We start from the raw sequence: 21,726 nt of genomic DNA, 5'->3' as shown, positions 1-21,726 counted from the left end.
GTTGACCAGGATGGTCTCGATCTCTTGACCTCGTGATCCACCCGCCTCGGCCTCCCAAAGTGCTGGGATTACAGGCTTGAGCCACCGCGCCCGGCCTCTGGAGAACATTTTTATGTAGATTTAATCAGGCGTGTTTTGTCTATTTTCCTATTTTCTTTCTTTTTTGAGATGGAGTCTTGCTCTGTCACCCAGGCTGGAGTGCAGTGGCGAAATCTTGGCTCACTGCAGCCTCTGCCTCCCAGGTTCAAGTAATGCTCCTGGCCCAGCCTCCTGAGTAGCTTGGATTGCAGGTGGGCACCACCATGCCCCGCTAATTTTTTGTGTATTTTTAGTAGAGATGGGGTTTCACCATGCTGGCCAGGCTGGTTTTGAACTCCTGACCTCAGATGATCTTCCCACCTCAGGAGTGAGCCGCCAGGCCTGGCCTCATTTTTCTATTTTCATGGACTATTATAAGCCTCCTTTTCTCTGGGCCCAGATGTAGTCTTCCTAAGCACCTTGTTAGATAGATTGTTAAAAGTACTTGATAGTCTTTATAGAAATTGTTACGTCTAAGGACCAGCCCAGTCACTCGCCAAGGCTCTGTTGCTCTAGCAAGGTGGGCAGGCTCCGAATCTGTAGGAAGGAAGGTGGATTGTTGGGGGGAGATGAGAGGGGAGGACCCACCTGGCCACTGGCAGGAGGCAGGAATGTGCGGGGGCCTCCCTGGGATATTCGGGAGCCCAGCCAGCCTTCCGCAGTGTGGCGGGGAAGTGTGAGCAATCAAGTATAAGGAATGAGTACAAGGAGAGGATTCGTGGAGGTTTCTACCAAAAGTCTTTCTTTTTTTTTTTTCTTTTGAGATGGAGTCTCGCTCTGTTGCCCAGGCTGCAGTACAATGGCACAATCTCAGCTCACTGCAACCTCTGCCTCCCGGGTGCGAGTGATTCTCCTGCCTCGGCCTTCCGAGTAGCTGGGATTACAGGCATCCGCCACCACGCCCAGCTAATTTTTGTATTAATAATGACAGGGTTTCACCATATTGACCAGGCTAGTCTTGAACTCCTGACCTCAGGTGATCCTCGTGCTCCAGCCTCCCAAAGTGCTGGGATTACAGGGGTAAGCCACAGCTCCCGGCCCGGCCCGGAAGAAGTCTTAAAGAGCATTTAATCCAGTCCTGTTTTCTGGGGAGAAGGAAATGGAGGCCAGCAACGGTGAGTGAGGCAGCCACAGTCTCAGAGCTCGTTAGAGTTTGAACGAGGCCCCGGACTCAGGAACCCCATCCCGGTGGCCACTCAGCCGGAGCCCCCCAGTGCGTCGTCTGGCCTGGCTCTGGGTCCCAAGGGACTCCTGTCTGTTTATCCTGCTCTATTTCCAACTGCAACCTACCCGCTGGCTGATTAGCATATTCCCAGGGTCTGGCCATTTGGCTGGCTGGGCCCCAGGAGAGGGCTTTCCCTTGGGGCTCCGCAGCTCTGTTTCTGCCGCTCACCCCAGACTGGAGAAGGGTCTGAGACCAGGGAGCTGCTTACGCCGGAGAAGCCCTCTGCACCCCTGGTCCCCCTCCCCTGCTTGGTGGTTCCCTAGCTCGATGCAGACCTGGACAGCCCCACCCCACACTCCCTCTGCAACCTGTGCCTGGGAGGCGGCCAGGGCAGCCCTCCCTGGGCATAGACGCACCGAAGCCCCCATGGTGGGAGGGGCAGGGCTCCAGGCCAGGAAGGAGGCTCCGACCCTCTGGATGCTCCAGCTCACCCTCACCCCCGGTGGAAAAGTTTGGGCCTGATGGGGTCCCTCCCCTTCATCCCTTTCTCTCTTTCCCTCCAAGGAGCCTGTGTCTGACAGGGGAGGGGGTGGGAGGAAGGGGTCATTTCTGTGACATTCTTGACCTGCCACCTGGGAATGTGAGAGAGATCAGAGACAATAGAACTGACACTCAGAGATCATTAGGGCCAGTCCCCTGCCTCAGGACTGGGGATGGCCCACGGAGCCCAGACTGGCAAATCCGATGACATCTGTTTTTATTGTTTTGTTTTGTTTTGTTTTTTGAGACAGAGTCTTACTCCGTCACCCAGGCTGGAGTGCAGTGGCAAGATCTTGGCTCACTGCAACCTCCACCTCCCAGATTCAAGCCATTCTCCTGCCTCAGCCTCCCGAGTAGCTGGGACTATAGGTGTCTGCCACCATGCCTGGCTAAGTTTTGTATTTTTAGTAGAGATGGGGTTTTGCCATGTTGGCCAGGCTGGTCTCGAACTCCCGACCTCAGGTGATCCACCTGCCTTGGTATCCGAAAGTGCTGGGATTTACAGGTGTAAGCCACTATGCCCAGCCTTTACTCTTTTTTAAAGAAAAAATAGTGGTAGAAGCCAGGTACAGTAGCTCACATGGTTTAGCTGTGAACTACTCTGGAGGCTAAGGAGGTGAGAGTGAGCTAATGAGCACACCCCAGCCTGGGTGATGGAGCAAGACTCTATCTCCATTAAAAAAAAAAAAAAAAAAAAAGGCTGGGCGCGGTGGCTCAAGGCTGTAATCCCAGCACTTTGGGAGGCCGAGGCGGGTGGATCACGAGGTCAAGAGATCGAGACCCTCCTTGTCTACATGGTGGAACCCCGTCTCTACTAAAAATACAAAAAATTAGCTGGGCATGGTGGCGCGTGCCTGTAATCCCAGCTACTCAGGAGGCTGAGGCAGGAGAATTTCCTGAACCCAGGAGGCGGAGGTTGCGGTGAGCCAAGATCGTGCCATTGCACTCCAGCCTGGGTAACATGAGTGAAACTCCGTCTCAAAAAAAAAAAAAAAAAAAAAAGATAGTAGTGAAATAAACATAACATAAAGTTACCATTTTAATAAGTTTTAGGGGCCGGCCGGGCACAGTGGCTCATGCCTGTCATCCCAGTATGTTAAGAGGCCCGAGGTGGGCAGATCACCTGAGGTCAGGAGTTAGACCAGCCTGGCCAACATGGTGAAACCCCATCTCTACAAAAATTAAAAATTAGCTGCGCGTGGGGGTGTGTACCTGGAGCCCCAGGTACTTAGGAGTCTGAGGCAGGAGAATGTCTTGAACCCGGGAGGCGGAGGTTGCAGTGAGCTGAGATCACGCCATGATACTCCAGCCTGGGTGACAGAGCAAGACTCCGTCTCAAAAGATAATAATAATTTTTAGATGCACAGCCTGGCGGCGGCACGTGAATTCAGTGATACGCAGCCGTTGCCAACGTCCGGATCCAGAACTTGTTCACCTTCCCAGCTGAAACCCCATCTGCGTTGATAACTCCCCACTCCTGCGCCCTCAGCCTCCGGTACCCACCTGCCTGCTTTCTGTCTGCAGAAATTCGCCCGCTCTGGGAGCCCCTCATAGGTGGAGTCCGACAGCATCTGTCCTCCCGACATCCTTGAGCTTTACCCACATGCCGTCGTGTGCCTGAATTTCCTTTCTTTCTGAGGCTGAATATGATTTCTCTGCATGTAGATGCCACTATCTTTGTCTGTCCGTCTGTGGATGTAGGTGCCATGTCTGTTTATCTGTCCGCCTGTCCGTCCGTGGATATAGGTGCCACTCTCTTTACCTGTCCATCCATCCGTCTGTGGATGTAGGTGCCCCTCAGCTCACCACAACCACCACTTCCCGGGTTCAAGTGACTCTCCTGCCTCAGCCTCTCTAGTAGCTGGGATTACAGGCGTGCGCCACCACACTTGGCTAATTTTTGTATTTGTAGTAGAGACGGGGTTTCCCTGTGCTCATCAGGCTGGTCTCAAACTCGTGACCATAGGTGATCCGCCCACCTGGGCCTCCCAAAGTGTTGGGATTACAGGCATGAGTCCCTGCGTCTGGCCCAGTTTCCTTGTTGATTAAATGCGGATAACTGTTTCTGCCCCGCCTTCAGCACCGGCTTAAAGGATGTCACGTACCCGGCAGAGCCGGTCAGGGCCGTGGTGTGCACGTCTACGCTTTCACTGGTGCATTCACTTGTTTCTGTCGATGACATGTCCTCTAAATGGCAGGCCCTGTGCTGTGGATGCAAAGAACGACCAGGACCTCACCATCTGGTAGAGAAAACAGGAGGGCTTGGGCCATTCAGTCACGCAGCAGGGCTTTGCGGCCAGGCCGGTCTCATGGAGCTGAGTCTGGCTCTCTCACTCGTTAGTCGGGAGGACAGAGTGAGTCTCTGCCTTGCTGAGCCTCAGCCTCCTGACCTGTGCAGCGGGCTGTGACGAGGACTGAATGTGAGCGCCGTGAATCCCTTGACATGGGGCCTGGCGTGGAGCCAGTACGAGGTTTGCCCTAAGTTGGCAGGTTTGGGCACCCTGTCCGCCACCCTCCTGTAGGGGTTCTGGGTGTCACTTGTCCGACAGCGCCTCCTAAAGGCTGCCACCTACAAGTGGCCTCCTGGGTCTGGGCCTTTGGCTGGCTGAGGCACCATTGTTTTCTTAACCTGTGGGGTCAGACCCGGCTCTGCTGACCAACCTGGTGGTCGGGGCAGGGAGCTGGGGCTGGAGCCCTCACCGCCTGCGGGCCTGCAGTTTCCCTGCTGTGACCCAGCGCGGCAGCTCTGAGCCTGGCCTGGTGCGGTCGGCCGAGCACAGGGCGAGTGCAGTGCTGAGAACAAGGGCCCTTTGTCAGCGGCCGGTGCAGCTCTGGCTTCAGTTACTCTGCAGAGCACGAGGAGGCTGCAGTGAACACGTGGCAGGAGCCCACTAGGGCAGGAGTCAAGGGCTGCCCACCCCACCACCCTCCCTCTGGCCCCCAAGGGGGTCTCTTACCCTGGTTGACTCTGCCTGAGGGTCCCATGGGTCCTGGGGGCCCTAGGATGTTAGCCCAGACCCCTTCTAGCTCCTGCCCAGTCTCATTCTTCATGGGTATGTCCCGAGTGCCGGTACCCCTCCCAGGAGATGATGGAGGGCCGATAATGTCGGTCCTCAGTGCCCCCCGCCATCGCCCCTTCATCCTTCCAGGCCTCCTGTGTGGGCCACACTCCCCACAGCCTGGCGCCGGCCCCGAGGGAGGCCTTGGTGTAACTGGGAGGGATACAGGCCTTTCCCTTTGGTTCCCCCACGCCTGTCCCCAGCCCCTGTCGTCCCCTGTCCCAGATATCGGCGTGGTTTCTCCCTGGAAGACGAGCCCGTTCCCTGCGCCTGCCAAGGCCGGGAGCGCACGTCGGGCCCAGCGTCTGCCCCTGGCGTGGGAGTTCTGCGTCCCTGCTGCCTGTCACCCTCGCACTGGCCCACGCGGATTCCTCCCTCTGCCGCCGCTTCACCCCGTGCCAGTTCCCCAGGTGCTCGGGGACTGGGAGGCCGAGCCCACGCCTGGTTCCACTCCCACTTCCTCCCAGGGCCTGGTGATGGTGGCCATGTCCTGCCCTGTCCCCGCCTGCCCCGGCTGTTTCGGGCAGACTTGTTCTGCAGCCCAGACTTCCACCTGCTGTCCCTCTTCACAGCAGGTCTGGACGCCTGGCTCTCCTTGGAGAGTGGGCAACGGAGCCTGTCCTGGGTGGGGGAAGTCAGGGGCAGGGTCCCTCAAGAGTGCCCACCCTGCTGTCGAGAGCTTTTCCAGACGGGGAGCACAGACCTCTCGTCACCCCTGCTCCGGCGCCTCCCCCTCCCAGGTGTTCCTGATTTGGGGAGCCTGGACTCTGCCCAGTGGGTTCTGGGCAGGAAGCATCCAACAGGAAGCAGATGGAGGCATGAGCCAGTTCCCCCCAACCCGCCCGCTCCCTCCCCCACAGCTTCCCCCTCCTGCCGCTTCTCCCCCAGCTTCCCCCTCCCCCATTCCCTGTGGGAAGTGCCACCTCGGCAAGCAGGCAAGGCGCCTGCTGCCCCAGACCCACCTCTGAGGGGTGGGCACCGAGCAGAGAAGCCGGTCCAGACGAGATCTCGGGGGCCGCCGCATTGTGGCCCTGAGAACATCCAGCGCCCCGACAAACCCAGACAAAGGTGTTCTCAGCCCTGGATGCCGAGGCCCACACGCAGAGGCACAGGCCCTGAGCTTGCTCTCAGCTGGCCACAACCTCAGGTGACCCTTCAGAGAGTGCCCTCTGAGTCCGTGGGCGTTCAGTGCGCCCATGGGGGTGAAAGCGGCTGGCGTCAACTCCTCCCAGCAGCTAACCTCCCTCCAGGCGAGGGCTCCCTCCTCCCAGGAACCCAGAGAAGCGGCCCCAGGGCTGTCCCACTTTCTCCGTGTTTTCTGAAAGGTTGGGAGGAAGACACAGCGAAGGGTTGCCAGAGAATCCCTTGAGTTAGGGCTGAGGCCGCAGGTGAATGCTGATGGGGTCACATAGGGTGGGCTCTGCTGGCCTCCCTCAAGCCTGCAGTCACTGCAGACCCCCGGTGGCCCCCTTGCGGCCAGCAATGCCCTTGCCGTGGCCTGGGGTGGAGACAGTGGTTGTGCTGGGGGAGGGTCTAGGGCCCAGGGGGGACTGCAGCCCTGGGCTGCGGCCAGGAGGGCTAGGCACAGTGTGTTTGTGCCCTCGGAGGCAAAAAGCTGAGCTGCCCTGGCTTCCAGAAAGACCTCACCTGACCCGAGATGCAGGATGGCCCAGACTCGCCTGCCTGTCGGACTAGATAGACGAGGGAACCACACCAGCAGAGCAAAAGCCCAGAGTTTCCCAGAGCTGGGAGCTCCAGGGCCGGCACTCTGACCTGGGGGCGTCCTTGCAAAGCGCCTGATCTCTCTGACCCCACACGGCCTCCACCCTGAGGGAGAGCTGCCGTGGGAACTGCTCAGAACCCACACACAGAAGCTAAGGTTTCAGCTGTCCATCCTGGTAGGAGGGCAGGCGGTGCGCATCAGATTCTTCACTTTGGGTTTGGGAATTCCCGGGAGAGGCAAGTGAGGGGTGGGGGGAAAGCCGCTGTGAGCCGGTGGGTCCCATCCCGCGTTGGCCAGGGCCTCTGCCCTCTGCTTCGGCTTCTATCTGACGAGGTGGACGGGGAGACTTTGGCGTAAGATTTCGTTTGGAAAAAAGGCAGGGGCACCTCCTCAGCAAAAAAGAAAAATCACGAGAGACCCTTGGCATGGTCCGAGCGGCTGATGGACAGCTGTGGAAAGTGAACCCCGACGGAAGAGGTGGCCTTCGAGTCCCAGCTGGCAGGCAGGACTTGGCCCAGGTGCCTGGCTCCCCGGGGCTTGCTTCTGGCCACCTTGAGCTCAGAGCTTGGGTGGGAGGGATTGTTCCGGAATCGAGGATGCAGAAGGAGCAGGAGGCTAGCCCACCCCACCCCATCTGCAGGCTTCAGACCCTCCCGCCTCAGGCTGCCGGCTGTGCGGGGAGACCCGGCCACGCCACTCCTTCCTGGAGGAGGGGCAGACAGCGGTCCGGGGCTCCAGTGCTGGGGACAGCATGCTGGGGACAGCCATGCCCACTCTGTCCCCGGCGGGTCTTGTGCTAGATAAGCAAGAGGTTCCCGAAGGCTCCAGTGGACTTTTCGCCCTTTTCCATGACTCAGTGTGCTGTGAGAATCACTAGGCATTGCCAGGAACAGGCTCTCAGGACACTCCTGTAGCAGACAAGCTCGTGGACTGTGTCTTCCTCTCCTCTAGAGCACGTAGAGAACCACAGAGCATCCCTGGTGACAGCAGCCTGAAGTGGCCGGGCAGAGGGAGGCTGGAGCTGTGTGAGGAGCAGCACGTACTCGGAGTGCCCCGTGAGCTGGTGCAAGGCCTTTGAGGAGTTGGGAGGACAGCGGGTTACCTTGGGCAGGCTTAGGCATGGGCTGTGAAACAACTTGCTTTCACCCTGACTGCCTCCTCCTTGTACTGTGCCCGTCTTCAGCCTTGAGCCCACTCTGGACCCCTCTCCCGGCCCCGGATGGGTGGATGGATGATGGATAGGTGGATGGATGATGGATGGTTGGAGGGATGGAAGGATGGAATGATGGATGGATGGATGGAGGGATGGAAGCTCCTGGGCTCTGCTGTACCACTGGCCACTGGGTGACCCCGAGCCAGGTGCTCCTGTCTCCGGGCCTAATGCAGGCCCTGAACATTGGGAATATCCAGAGGTAACAGATGGGAGGGGAGAAAAACCTGGAATAGGTCTCAGCATCTCATTCTGGGAAGACATATGCCCTTCCAGGCCATAGGTTTTGTCAGGGTAGGTACAGAAAACGGTCAGAACACACACAGTAAGAACACAGGGCCCACAGAGCCACTGAGTTAGGAGGACACCCCCGTCCCCACCCACCCCCACAGTTGGCCCTGGAACGTGCCGCCCAAGTCTGCATGGGCGCTGGGCACCCTCCATGCTCTCTCAGCTGGGAGCCTGGCCTGGCTTTGGGCAGGACCCTCTGGCAGGCTTTCTGCAGCTCCCAAAGCCTCGGGCCCTCGCTGTCCTCCGGCACCTTCCTGACCCCCAGCTCTGCTCCTCTGACACCCACCCAATGCCATGACCCTCCAGGGCTGAGGGAGGGAGGGTTCTTGGAGAACCCGAGCCACACCCCTCTCCATCCTCGTTCTCAGCTGCGTGCCAGGCTCCTCTTGGGCTCTGGACCCTCTGGGTGGCATCTTGGGGCTCTCCCCTCCCCAGCTGGCTCCCAGGCGCTCTCCCCACTGGGGCACCAGTGGCCTTGGTCTAGTTGGCTGCTCAGAAACGCCCTCTCCGGGCCTGGAATCATTTATGCTAGCAGAGGACGGGGAATTGGGGTTCTAGTGTGGGCTGGGGCACGTGAGCATCTGCTGGTGGGAAAAGGAGGTCACTCCAGAAAAACAGCGCTGCGCTTCCGGGTTCTGAGACAGAATCTTCCTCCTGGTGCCCACAGGCTGGAGGATTTGCCTGGACGCTATCCCCACCCCCAGCTGTCACCCAGGCAGCCGCTGCCGTTCCTGCCCCTCCTGCCCGTGCGGCCGGCCGCGCAGGACGTGTGTTATTCCCTCTTGACCTTTTTTCCTCGTTGGTGCTGCTGCTGATCGCTTTAGCCTGATTTACCTCAATCGCAGCCATGCCGGGTGGCATTGCTTCCTCCTAGGTGTAGCACGGGGTCCCAGCCACATCTCCCCTGGGGCAGCCCCTCACCTTCCCCTGGCAGAGAGCCTGGGGAGGGCTGAGGGAGGATGGGACGAGCCACCAGGAATGTTTTTAATTCCAAAGGCAGTGACATCTGTTTGTGGGGGCCTTGCCACCCAGGCTGTGTTTATATAGCCAGGGAGCCTTGTAAGTCGTCCGAGGAGGGCACTGCCAGACGTGGCTGGGTGGCAGGGGTTGGGGGGAGTGTGGCCACTTCCTCCGAGGAGGCCTCTGCCAGGCGTGGCTGGCTGGGTGGAAGGGGTGTGGGAGGAGGGAATGTGGCCACTTTCTGGGTAGTCAGATCGCCTGAGCTGAGCCCAGCAAAGATGAGGGGTCCGTGGTGGGCTGCAGGGACTGGAATTCAGACTGCTGCTCTCACTGGGGACATTTGTCCTGCATGGATCTTCTTCCACCCAAGACCACTGACCGCAGGAAGCAGTGAGTCGGGCTTCAGGGAGAGAAGGAAATCTGTGCTGTCCGCAGAGGAAGCCCCCAGTCCATAAGGGAGAAAGGAGAAGATGAGCATCTCAGGGGAAGACTCCCAGCTGTGCTGCCCATCTGCCAAGGTGCCAATGTCACCATGGAGACCAGCTGGCCGTCCTTCATCCAGTCCAAGCCTGCAGTTCCTAAGACAGAGGCATGTAGGGCTTTGGGAGTAGGGTTTATGCTGCCCGTCTCTCCCACGTGCCCGGCAGCAGGGAGGGGTGCGCGTTCCTGGAGCCTGCACCCTGTGGCACGGGACCCACCCTGAGGGAAGGGGACTCAGGAGCCAGTGAGGGGCCAGTTCTGAGGTCAAGCCACAGTGCCAAGAGCACCACAGCCAACGTGGTGAGCGGTTACCATGGTGCCTCACCAGCCAGTTACACGACAGCCACTGCACGTTTGCCAGAGGGAGGTCGAGTAAAGCTGGGACCCAGCGAGGGTGGACGGCCTCTCCCCATAGCCCTGGGTGACCCATGACGACCCGCCTCCTCCACAAAGCCCTCCCGGGTTTCCTCCAGCAGGAAATTCAGTCTCCTTTCTCTTGACATTCACAGCCAAGTGTGTCCTGTTCTGAGGCCGTGATACCGGATTTTGTGAGGGCTTTGTTCATCTGGGCGTGGCACAGAGTAGGTGCACAGGTGCATGTCCGCCTCCCGTGGAGCGCACTGCACTGCCCTCTTGGCTGCAGCTTTGTCGAGCGCTGGCCTTTGATCCGTCTCTGCGGTGTCCTAACGCCCACACTGGGCTGGGCACACAGCCAGGCCCTCGGTCACTGCCTCTGGAGTGACATGAGTGGGGCCAGGTGCGGCGGCTCATGCTTGTCATCCCAGCACTTTGAGAGGCCGAGGCGGGCAGATCACCTGAAGTCAGGAGTTCGAGACCAGCCTGGCCAACATGGCAAAACTCCATCTCTGCTAAAAATACAAAAATGAGCCAGGCATGGTGGCAGGTGCCTGTGATCCCAGCTACTCCGGAGGCTGAGGGAGGAGAATCACTTGAGCCTGGGAGGCGGAGGTTGCAGTGAGCTGAGATTGGGCCACTGCACTCCACTCCAGCTTGGGCCACAGAGTGAGATTCCATCTCAAAAAAAAAAAAAAAAAAAAAAGTGGCATGAGTGGGACTAAGCAGTGTAGCCCAAAGGGGTGAGCAGCGCCTTCCTGGGGGAGGTGGTTTGTGGCTGTGCCGGCGTCTGCAGTGCTGTGATGCTCCAGTAGTGAGGGGGCTGCCTGGCCCCTCCTGGAGCCCAGGAAGGGGCAAGTGAAGGATGGGCCAGGAAGGGGTGACTCAGGCCTTGATTGGGAGACACAGGCATGTTCCTACCTCCGTCAGCCTCTACCCCTGCCCTCAGGAGGCGCTGGCGAGGCTGCTGTGGCTCCGCCCATCTAGCGGCTCAGGTGTGCAGAGGCTGCGTGTGGCCCTGGCAGCCGGCTGATGTGCGGGAGTGGGTGTGGCGTGTGAACGTGGAGGAATTGGGGCTGGCCTGCCCTCCTCTGCAGGGACAGTGAAGACCGAGGCCCTGTTCCAGCCCAACAGGCCCCCACAGGATGCCCCCCAGGCCCCCTCCACGCTGGTGGAAGGCAGTACAGGGCCAGGTCCTGCCACGCCAGGGCACCCCATGACAGGAGATAGGCTTTGGGGTTAGCCCGGTCTGCATTTGTGTTCCAGCTTGTCCTGGTCTTGGACAGTTGCTCAGCCTGTTGGAGCCCTTCCTTTCTTCAAAGGTAAATGGGGAGGCCAGTTCCGACTTGGCGAAGTTGGGAGGATTGTGTGAATTAATCCCTGATGCCCGGTCCATGACAACCTTCTGTGAATGGCAGGTCCTGGCTGCCTCTGCAGGGAAGCCACCCACTTCTCCAAACATTCGAGCCCTCTGCAAAGAAATCCTGACAGCCGCCTGCCCGCTGACGCTGGGTGTGAGGGGTGGTCTCTGTGCCCTGAGCCACCTGCCTTACCCGGCTCTTCTTCCTGAATCCAAAGCATCATCCGTGCTTGGGGAAGGCACAGTGCTCACGAGCACCAGGGCATCAGGGGCCTCTCCCTCCTCACTTGGCACTGCCTAACCCCGGGCAGGAACTGGACCTCCCTGGCCCCCTGTCCTCACCTCTGTCAAACAGCGCAGTGACACCAGCATCACAGAAATGTGAGGCTTCCATGTAGGCGGGTATTCGAAAGACCTGGTTCCTGGCTGCCACTGTGTAAAGACTGGTGTCCTCCCTGCGTGCCGGGGTCTGCAGTGGGTGATGCCCCCATGCCCCTCCTCCCTGCGTGCCGGGGTCTGCAGTGGGGTGATGCCCCCACGCCCCTCCTCCCTGCGTGCCGGGGTCTGCAGTGGGTGATGCCCCCACACCCTTCCTCCCTGCGTGCTGGGGTCTGCAGTGGGGTGATGCCCCACGCCCCTCCTCCCTGCGTGCCCTGGGGTATGCAGTGCGGTGATGCCCCCACACCCCTCCTCCCTGCGTGCCCTGGGGTATGCAGTGCGGTGATGCCCCACGCCCCTCCTCCCTGCGTGCCCTGGGGTCTGCAGTGGGGTGATGCCCCCACGCCCCTCCTCCCTGCGTGCCCTGGGGTCTGCAGTGGGGTGATGCCCCACGCCCCTGGGTTTTTCATAGTCTAACCATTTGGGATTTGCCGTTTCTCTTCCTCTGAACACCATACTCTAACTTGTATTGTCACCTTGAGACATCATTCGCCTCCTAGTCTGCAGTTTGGTCACTAACTTGAGGGTCAGGAACAAGCTTGCTCTCTCCCTCTAGGCCCCCAGCACAGACACAGGGGTTGCCCGTGGCTTCCTCTGCCCCTGGCAGCAGAAGCCCTGTCTGGTGAGGTGAGACGGACCCTGGTTAAAAGTGACACCTCTGGCTGGACATCTGCGACCCTGGTGGTTTCGGGCTTTTGCTCCTGTCTCTGAGCACATCAGTGGCCTGATTCCCACGGGGATCCCACCTGAGGGTCTTCTTTCTCCCTTACATTCCTCACCTGAGGAGGCTCCTGAGCCCCGGTCCCTCAGCGGGTCCTGAGGGAGGGGCCTTGGGGCGGGAGTTGGGGGTCGGGAAGCACGACCCTATGGCCCAGGGCCGGGAACGTCTTTTGCAGGGGAGGGGGCGGCTGTGTTTGCCCCAAAATGCAGCCCCAGCTCGCCGTCCCCCCTTGGCCCTGGGACCAGCTTGGTGGTGAAGGGGTTAAGGCAGGGATCGCGGGGAGGGACGGGCTGTGGGGCTCCTGGAAACTTTATTCCGTGGGTGGGGGCGGCCTCGAGAGGGCGGCAGGGTGGGACCCGGGCTGGGGTGTCGGAGGGGCGCCCGGGGGCCTCCACTGAGCCACTTTCACGGTGGGGGGCACGGGGGGAGGGGCCGGGAGGGCGCAGCGGTGCTCAGCCTGGGCTGCAGCCTCTGGGGAGGGCGGAGGGACGAGGGAGGAGGGACGGGCGCGGGGAGCGCCGAACGCGAGCGCGGAGCTTCTCCGGGCAGGACGTGCGGGGCCGGGGCCGGGGCCGGGCTGAGCTCCGCAGGCGCCTTCTCTCCAGGCCCGTCCCGTCCCGTCCCCAGCATGACCGACGTCCTGCCGCAGCCCGACTGCAGCCCGAAGGCGGGGGACGAACCCCTAGAGCTGGAGGACTCGAGGAGCAAGCGCCCCCCCAACACTGGCGCCCGGCTCTGGGGCCGCGTGCGCAACAGGCTGCTCCGCCACAAGGTGCCTGCGGGTTCTGGGGAGGCGGGGCGGGGGTGGGGCGGTTTCAGGGGTCCCGCTCACCTTTCCGTGGGGTCCCGGGACAGAGCTGGGGTCAGCGCGTCGCTGTGAGGGGCTTGAACATGATGGGAACGGGGTGCCGGCCCCGCGACCCTGGTCTCCCGGCATCCGCCCCGGTCTCTGGGGAGAAGGCGGTTTTCTTCGCGGCAGGTGGACTCGGCTTTACCGGCAGGAGTTGAAGCGGCCCCGGGAGCCTCCTGCCCTCCGGGTCTGTGTCTCCCTGCTGTGCTCGGCCCAGACCGCCCCTGCGACAAGCGGGCACTGCTGGCCCCCTTTGCTGAGGGGCGCCGACCGCGGCCCCATCTGCTGTGTGAGGGTTCTATGTGCAGGGTTGAGGGGGTATGCTGCCGGGTCGGGTGTCTAGGTTTCCCCCTCAGGGACCACCGGCTGACGGTTGGCCCAGGGCCCGCTGGGCACCAGGCGTCCGCTCCGTGTGCCAGGGGCTTCTTGACCCAGTAGGCGGCTCAGACCAAGCCATGCCGGGACAGACCCCAGGGCTCCTGCAGCCCCAGACCTGAGCTGGGATTAAAATCAGAGATAGAAGCCACTGCCTTGCAGCTGGGCAGGCTGCCTTGGGGCTGGCTTGGGGCCCTGGCATCAGGCATCCGAGGAAGAGCCAGACCCAGAGCCCAGCACACAGGAAGCGCTCGGTGACTCTGCAGAGCAAACGGGCTGCCCGCATCCTGCTGGCCAGGACAGGGCACATCCCTCAAGATAGCAACAAGGGAGGCCTTGGCCGGCCTGTGGTGGGCACTGACAGGCCCTCCTGTGGCTCACGGCAGGACCCTCTTTGAGCTCTTACTGCCAGCCGTGTTGAGGCTCCTGGCATCAGCCAGCACGACGTGGTCTTGGGCCCACTGGCTCCTCGTTTAGTTTCGGCTCCTGCTGTGGGGCGTACTTGACCTCCCAGAGGTGACATCAGTCCTGGAAAGTGCCAGGCAGGGCAGCAACTTGAGCTGTCCTGCACTGGCCCCTGTGTCACCTTCAGCCTCCCTGGGGACCCAGCTAGCAGAGCCCTGCCAGCCCCAGCTGCTGCCCGCGCCCCTCTGCTGAGGCAGCTGTCTGTGCCCGGCAGCGTGGAGTCATCCGCTCCCCGGCCCCACTGACGCCAGCCCAAAGCTCACCCTCCATCCCCAGACCTCAGCGTTGGCAAGAAACAGACCTGGCAGGTTCCCAGTCTGGCAGCAGCCACACAGGGCCCTTCGGGTTTACCTGCCTCTTTGAGGAGGTATCTGGCATGTGGGGGCAACTTTTAGACCCTGACGGCTGAGACCTTCAGTTCCTTCCCTCTTCCTGTGCATTTGTGGGCAGCAGAACTGAGAAGCCCCTTTAGGAATTTGTTGGCCAGGTTTGCCCTGGTGGTATCTCATGGGCGTCTCTGGGCAGAGGCAGAGGCCAGGCATACGCTGGGCTGCTGAGCTGGGGAGCAGGGTGGTGTCCATGCCACTGCAGGGTGGCTCTGGCCCTGGGGCCTTGCGTGGCGGGTGGTTCAGTCCCTAACACGTGCAGTGTGACACAGTGTGTCCGTATTGTGGGCACAGGGTCTGCGCTGCAGCAGACAGTGGGACGCCGTCCCATGTTTCCTGCCTCGCTATAAACAGGCAGGCGGGGTGGGCAGCAGGGTCGGGGATCCAGGCCCACTGGCTTCTTCCTTTCTGTCCTCAGCCAAGTTAACCCGGGTCCTCAGGGCACTCGCTTCACGGCCGAGCTAAGGGACTGGGATTAGGCAGTCGTGTCGGTGGGGTAGGGGAAGGGCCTGGCACTGCCCAGCCTGGCGTGAGGGTCTCCTCATTCACTCCTCGTTAACTGAGCCTGAGGATTTGGCGCTGTGGGTGTGAGAAGCACCTGTGGTCCTCCCGCTTCCACTGACCTAAAGATTCACGAAAGGCTGGCCGCAGGTGTGTGGCTCGTCCAGACTGGGGCTGAAGACTGTTTGGATGGGAAGTTCTCGTTGTCAGAACCGAGCCTGTAAATCGTGCGGGGCCTCTGGTGCTGGGGGAGGGCATGCAGCGATGCTCATGGGTCTCCTTGGGGTCGCAGTGGGGACTTGGGCTGCTCTTGTCCTCAGAGGAGAGTTCTGGGGCCGAAGCCTCATTCTAGCCCCTGACGTGGCGGCCAGCTTGCTGTGTGAGCGTGTCGCCGGGAACCACGTGGCGTCTGGGTTTGTGGGTTCGGCCAGGGCTCTCCGTACCTCACTTTGAGATTGGACTTTCCTTTCCTTTTTACTTATTTTTTTTTATTTTTGCCTAAAATCACACTCAAGTAGACCAGGCCAGTGCCTTGCTCTCCCTCCCAGCCCTCCCTCTTCTAGCTTCTTGGTTGAACTTCGGAGGGGAAGGGGCTGAAGGGGGAATCTCATGCCCAGCTCCTGCAGCGCCTGCAGGTTTTCATGGGGTCACTTGCAGGAGCCGAAGGGAGGCTGGCCCAGAAGCCCTTGTCTGGTGGGAAGTTGCAGCCCTTATGTGGCTCTGCACCCAGGCCAAGGGGCTCCTGACCCAGACCGGGCAGCTGCTGGCTAGAGGTGGGGACTCAGGCTGAACTGGCAGGGTCTGGGCGGAGGTTGAGGACAGCTTCAGACGACCTTGCCTCTGCCTCAAGGCACGGCCACGTGGGGCTGAGAATCGCCTACTTCCAAAGAGCTTGTCTTAAGCGGGATGCCAGCACTGCTAAGCCCCTCAGGGAGTCAGTGTCTGTGATGGAAGTTGCTGCCTTCACTTCAGAGAGGATCAGAGTCATCACCTGAGGAAGGGTGGGGTGGAGAGCCCACCTTGGGCCATTTGGGGAAGCTTCAGGCTCACGATGGTCTTAGAAGAGGGTCTCTTTCTTGTATCACCTGAGACAGGAGTTCGAGACTGGCCTGGCCAACGTGGCGAAACCCCGTCTCTACTAAAAATGCAAAGATTAGCCAGGTGTGGTGGTGCACGCCTGTAATCCCAGCTACTTGGGAGGCTGGGGCAGGAGAAGCGGGAGGTGGAGGTTGCTGAGATGGCAGCACTGCATTCCAGCCTGGGCGACAGAGTGAGACTCAGACTCAAAAAAAAAAAACCAGGGTCCCTTTCTTTGTCGGCTTGATTGACACTGCAGGACAGCTCCGCCCCTCATCAGTTCTTCCTGATGGCACGAGGGGTGTGGGCCACCGCAGGTTTCCTCTGCCCCTCACGTGGCCATCGAGGTACACAGGTGCTGGGTACAGGACACAGATAGGTCTTGGGCTGGTTTATTTCACAGTCCAGCTCTGGGTGTCGGGAACCATCTTGCAGCCTCCTACAGGAGAAGCTGGGCCTGGCCGCCCGCCGCCTTTCCCTGTCTGCTGAAGGGAAGAAAGCGTCATCGTGTGTCTTGTCTGTTCACACAGACTCCCCCGAGAGCGACCAGTCAGCCATAGACAGTGGCTAAAGTGGTGCCTCCCCTGAGAGCTGGGGCCCCTGCCACTAGCCCCCTTCCCCCGGGCCTGTGTGTGTGGGTCCCAACGGCGGCCGGGCTGGCTGGCAGGTGGGCAGTGGGGCTGGGCGACCCTCCCTCGTTCCCACAGCACTTACCCACACGCCAAGAGGGAAGGCCTCCCTGCCTCGGCCCCCTGAGTGCTCTCCCGCCCTCTCTGCCAGGCTGGCTCCCAAGAGGTTGCTTGAGTCCGCAGAGCAGGAACCCTGGACTCTGAGAATCTGATGAAGGTTCCGGAGCCCACCCAGACACAGCCACCCCCATGCACACAGTGCATGCTACTTTAGAGGGGCTGTGGACACCAGGGCAGGAAGCCTGCTCTGAGCAAGCTTGGCAAGGCTGTTTCTTGGTACCTGGGGAGGGTAGGAGGGCACTGGCCCTCACCAGCCTCCCTGTGGTCCACAGACAGCTTGGCCAGCAGTGCTGGGCCTGGTGCCCCAGCTTTTGGATGGCTCTGGACCCAGGAGAGTGGAACCTGCCAACCATGGAGGTTCCTCAAAGGCCAGAGCTGCCCAAGCCTGTGATGCCGTGGTACCCAGAGGCAGTGAGGCCCCAGGCAGGGGCAGACGTTTTGGAAAGAACCCAGAGCCCTGCAGGTGCGGGCCTGGGGCAGCTGCCAGTGTCGGTCATGGCGTGGGTGCTGGAGAGGCCTGGCTGTCTGCTGAGCGGCCTCGTCACTGCCCAGATGGTTGGGAACGGCTCAACAGGTGTGGATTGTGGCCTCCTTTCCCTATCAAATCAGGCTGGGATGTTTGTGTCCTGACGGCCCCGCAGTCCCTTCGAACCCGGGACCTGCCTGCTCAATCCAGGGAGAAACACAGTGTCCGCTCTGGACCCGGCGAGCCTTAGACTCAGGTCTGCTGCCCTTGGCCCTCCTCCAGGATGGGCCCTGGAGAGGCCTGGGCGGGGGGGGCGTGGTGCGTGGAGCTGCTCACGGGCTTCTGCAGGGAGGTCAGGAGGCCCCAGGATCCCCGCGGACGTTTCCCCAGCCCTGCTCCAAGACCGTGGAACCAGCTTCTGTGCTGGAATCTGAACAGTGACCCCAGCCGGGGCTGGTACCGATGCCAGCTGGGCACAGCCAGGGCCGTGATATCCACGGCGCCCTTCCCATCCAACGCCTAGACCCCCCCTTCTGTGCTCGGTGGGCTCCCAGCGTCCCTGCCCTCGGGCTCATGTGGCAGAAGGTGCCAGAAAAAGCAGGGTGCCAGGCCACAGGAATTGGGGCTTTTCCGTGTCGCGTCTGCTGCTTTACCTGCTGTGCTCTGGGAATACATCCCTCACCTCTCTGGTTCTCTGGGGTCAGCACCATGAAGGAGCTGAAGGACGATCTCCCAGAATCCCGTTCATGTGATCTTGGCCGTGACTCAAGGTTCCCGGTCCTAAGCCTTAAACCCTCGACACCCGGGAGAGCCTGTCACAGGGCTGCCCTGGGCCAGCGCCAGCCATTCAGGAGCATGGTCTAGTGCACGCAGGGCTTCCTGACCTCTGTCCTGAGGCGACCATGGCAGGGAGGCATTCCCACCTCCTTCCCCCGGCCCCAGTCAGTTCCTCTGGCCTGTGAGTGTCAGCCGGGCGCCTTCCATGTGCTGGGCCTGCAGGAATGACGGGCTCAGGGCGCCTAAGACAAGACCCTGAGTCAGTCAACACAAGAGATGGTGCGTCACACGAGTTTTGCAGAGAAAACAGACGCAGGCCAGGCGCGGTGTCCCACGCCTAGAACCCCAGCACTTTGGGAGGCCGAGGCAGGCGGATCACTAGGCCACATCGAGACTACGCTGGCTGACACAGTGAAACCCCGTCTCTACCAAAAATGCAAAAAAGATTAGCCGGGCGTGGTGGCAGGTGCCTGTAGTCCCAGCTACTCGGGAGGCTGAGGCAGGAGAATTGCTTGAACCCGGGAGATGGAGGCTGTGGTAAGCCGAGATCGCGCCACAGTACTCCACCCTGGGGGACAGAGCAAGACTCTGTCTCAAAAAAAAAGAAACACAGTTAGGTCTAATGCAGTAGAGAGTAATGAAGATTTAAATGACAAGGAGAATTCAGCCATAAAGAATCGGGATGGTACATTCCTGGCCAAAGGACCAGCAGGGCGCACACACTGAGGCAGGCATGTTCAGAGGCAGGCGGGGGCCACGGAGGCCATGGGGGTCACGGGGAGTGTCGGACGCTGCGCCTGGTGAGGGGACAGTGGCCGGATGACGCAGGCCCTGCATCCAGGACTGGGAGCTCAGCCTTTAACCCGAGTGCAGTGGAAAGCTGTGGGGACGTCAGGCAGTTTTTGTGGGGATGACATGCTTTGAACCCACCTGAGTACGAGGCCTTGCTCTTAGCCGGTGATGCAGTGAGGTGGTACCTCTGAGGCACTGTCATTTTCTACAGTTTTACTTGTTTGTTTGTTTGGATTTTTTTTGTTTTTGTTTTGTTTTGAGAGGGAGTCTCGCTGTGCTGCCCAGGCTGGAGTGCAATGGCACGATCTCGGCTCACAGCACCCTCTATATCCCACGTTCAAGCGATTCCCCTGCCCCAGCCTCCAGAGTACCTGGGATTACAGGCACCCACCACCAGGCCCAACTAACTTCTGTATTTTTAGTAGAGACGGGGTTTCTCCATGTTCACCAGGCCGGTCTCAAACTCCTGACCTCAGGTGATCCGCCCGCCTTGGCCTCCCAAAGTGCTGGGAGGGTCTCACTCCATCACCCAGGCTGGGGTGCAGTGGCACCATCTCGGCTCACAGCACCCTCCGCCCCCTGGGTTAAAGGAATCCTCCCACCTGAGCCTCCCAAATAGCTGGGTCTACAAGTGCTTGGTGGCAACCATGCCTGGCTAATTTTTGGATTTTTTGTAGAGATGAGGTTTGGCCACATTGCCCAGGCTGGTCTCAAACAATTGATCCACCAGCCGCAGCCTCCCAAAGTGCTGGGATTACAGGCGGGAGCCCCTGCGCCCGGCCCGCACTGTTTTGTATATGTGGAAACTGAGGCTCAGAGAGTGATCTGGACGAGGTCATGTGAGCGGCCTAGCAGAGGGGCAGCACTCAGCCCCCGGCAGCTCAGACACGCGCAGGCTCTCGCCCACAGTGGCCGCTTTGCATGGCCAGTTGGGGTTAGGCTGCGTGCCCTGGATGGGGGTGTCTGGAGGTGCCGGGCTCCTGCCCTTCAGCCTCCGTGTGGCGCCCAGCCTGGCACACTGTGCACTGCAGCAGGCACGACAGCAAGCGTGAGACTCGGAGCAAGGGGAGGCCTGGGAGGGGCCCCTCAGAGCCGGCCCAGGCCCTGAAATGCTGGTGCCCCTCCAGTCCCCAGCAGCGAGCTCCATGCCCAGAAGGTGCTCCTGGCTTGGGCAGGGAGGGTGAAGCTGCTTTCAGAGGCCACTGATGTTTCACCACTCCAGGCCCAGAGCGAGGCTTCGGAGCCCAGGGGGTCTGATGGGCCCTCGGCCTTCCTATGGTGGCCAGCGTGAAGCTCCCTGTCAGGTCCCCAGAAGGCCTCTCGTCTCGGCTGTAAACCTCCAGGGTGCTCCATTCCCTTCCGGACGGGCTGCCGAGGGTGCTTGTGTGTGGCTTCAGCCCGGCCTGTGCCTTTTCTCAGGAGGCCTCCCTGCCCCTGCCCTTGCTGCCCTGGTACCGGGGCAGGGCCGGCCTCCTGGCTGTCACTTGCAGCCCAGTTCTGGGCTGAAACCTCCAGGCTGCCTGGCGCAGGGAGGCAGTGGAGGACAGACTGGCCCTGAGGACGATGGAGCCCCAGGCCCCTGGGGAGATGTGCCTGGCTGTGGGGCCTCCGAGAGCAGCGCCAGTGTTAATTCTGTCTGCTTCTCCTCCAGGTCAGCCACGCCCAGCCTGGGGGCTAAAAGCAAAGTGGGTGTCACGGAAAGCAGAGGCAGGAGTGGACATGGGAGGGCAGAGGCGGGAGTGGACGTGGGGAGGGCAGAGGCGGGAGTGGACATGGGAGGGCAGAGGCAGGAGTGGACATGGGGAGGGCAGAGGGAAGTGGATGTGGGAGGACAGAGACGGGCGTGGATGTGGGAGGACAGAGACGGGCGTGGATGTGGGGAGGGCAGAGGCGGGATGGACGTGGGGAGGGCAGAGGGGGGATGGACGTGGGGAGGGCAGAGGGGGGATGGACGTGGGGAGGGCAGAGGCGGGAGTGGCGTGGGGAGGGCAGAGGCGGGAGTGGGTGCCTGGGAAGGGAGGTTGCTGAGGGTGTAAGAGGCTGACCTGCCTCAACAAAAGCCTCATTCAGAGCTGCTAAACCCCTTCCATCTGTGAGGCTCAGGGATCTCGGAAGTTCTCAGGTCGGAGGGGAGACTGGCCGAGGCCCAGGGCCACAGCACCAGCCTGAGTCTGTCTGTGGCTGGCCTGGGTGTGGTGGGCGGGCTCACCTGGGCTGCAAGGAGCCGGGCTGGCCCCGAGGTGCTGGCCTTGCATGGGGTGGGTGCCAGGCCATGGGAAGACATGGGGAGGGCTGGCCCCGAGGTGCTGGCCTTACATGGGGGTGCCAGGCCATGGGAAGACGTGGGGAGGGCTGGCCCCGAGGTGCTGGCCTTACATGGGGGTGCCAGGCCATGGGAAGACGTGGGGAACTTATGGAGCCTGACCTTCTCGTCCCCCACCCAGCTGCTGAGCTGACCCGGCCGCCCCTCCCTCCCTGCCCTGTCTCTGCCGTGGAGTCTCTCGGAGCAGCCACGTTGACGGAATCCTCCTTCCCCCCGAGGGAGGAGAGGCAGGCTCTTGGCAGCCCCCGTCTCCCCCTTTGCCAGCTTGCCAGCCCTGCCGTGCCTTTCACGCCTGTGGTCTGCCCCAATGACAGGCTGGCTCCCACATCCCGTCCCGAGAGGACCCAGCCCTGAGCGTGGGGCTGCACATGGGGGAGGCGGGCAGGAGAAAGCCAGCCCGGGGCTGCCACCGTGGCCGCTGGCCTGGGAGCCACAGGAAGCATGCCCACCGTCAGGCCTGACTGACACCTCAGGCCCCTCCCAGGCAGGCATGGAGTGCACCCACACAGCTCCACCTTCCACCTGGTTCCCCGTCCAGAGGCCAGTTCCACTGAGGTCCTCCTGGAGTCAGCTTCTTTTTCTTTTT

At 61.1% G+C, this 21,726-nt stretch overlaps 1 protein-coding gene across 6 annotated transcripts in view; it reads left to right on the top strand.

Annotated features, from left to right (window-relative positions):
- Window positions 1–21,726, top strand: part of LOC108290716 (active breakpoint cluster region-related protein) — a 165,279-nt gene that overhangs the window by 129,346 nt on the left and 14,207 nt on the right. The window contains exon 1 of one of the 6 annotated variants that reach the window (XM_037732115.1): window positions 12,935–13,151. The exons of the other annotated variants lie outside the window; for them this stretch is intronic. Within the exon in view, the coding sequence (XP_037588043.1) occupies window positions 13,008–13,151 (144 nt within the window). The 5' untranslated portion in view covers window positions 12,935–13,007. Of the gene's footprint in view, window positions 1–12,934; window positions 13,152–21,726 lie in introns of those variants that run through there. 6 annotated transcript variants of the gene reach the window in all.

The sequence above is a fragment of the Cebus imitator genome, unplaced genomic scaffold (assembly GCF_001604975.1).
Source record: "Cebus imitator isolate Cc_AM_T3 unplaced genomic scaffold, Cebus_imitator-1.0 Scaffold441, whole genome shotgun sequence".
In the NCBI taxonomy this organism is placed as follows: Eukaryota; Metazoa; Chordata; class Mammalia; order Primates; family Cebidae; genus Cebus; species Cebus imitator.
Note: the sequence above shows the minus strand (reverse complement) of the source record. Positions and strands in the feature narration are given on the sequence as shown.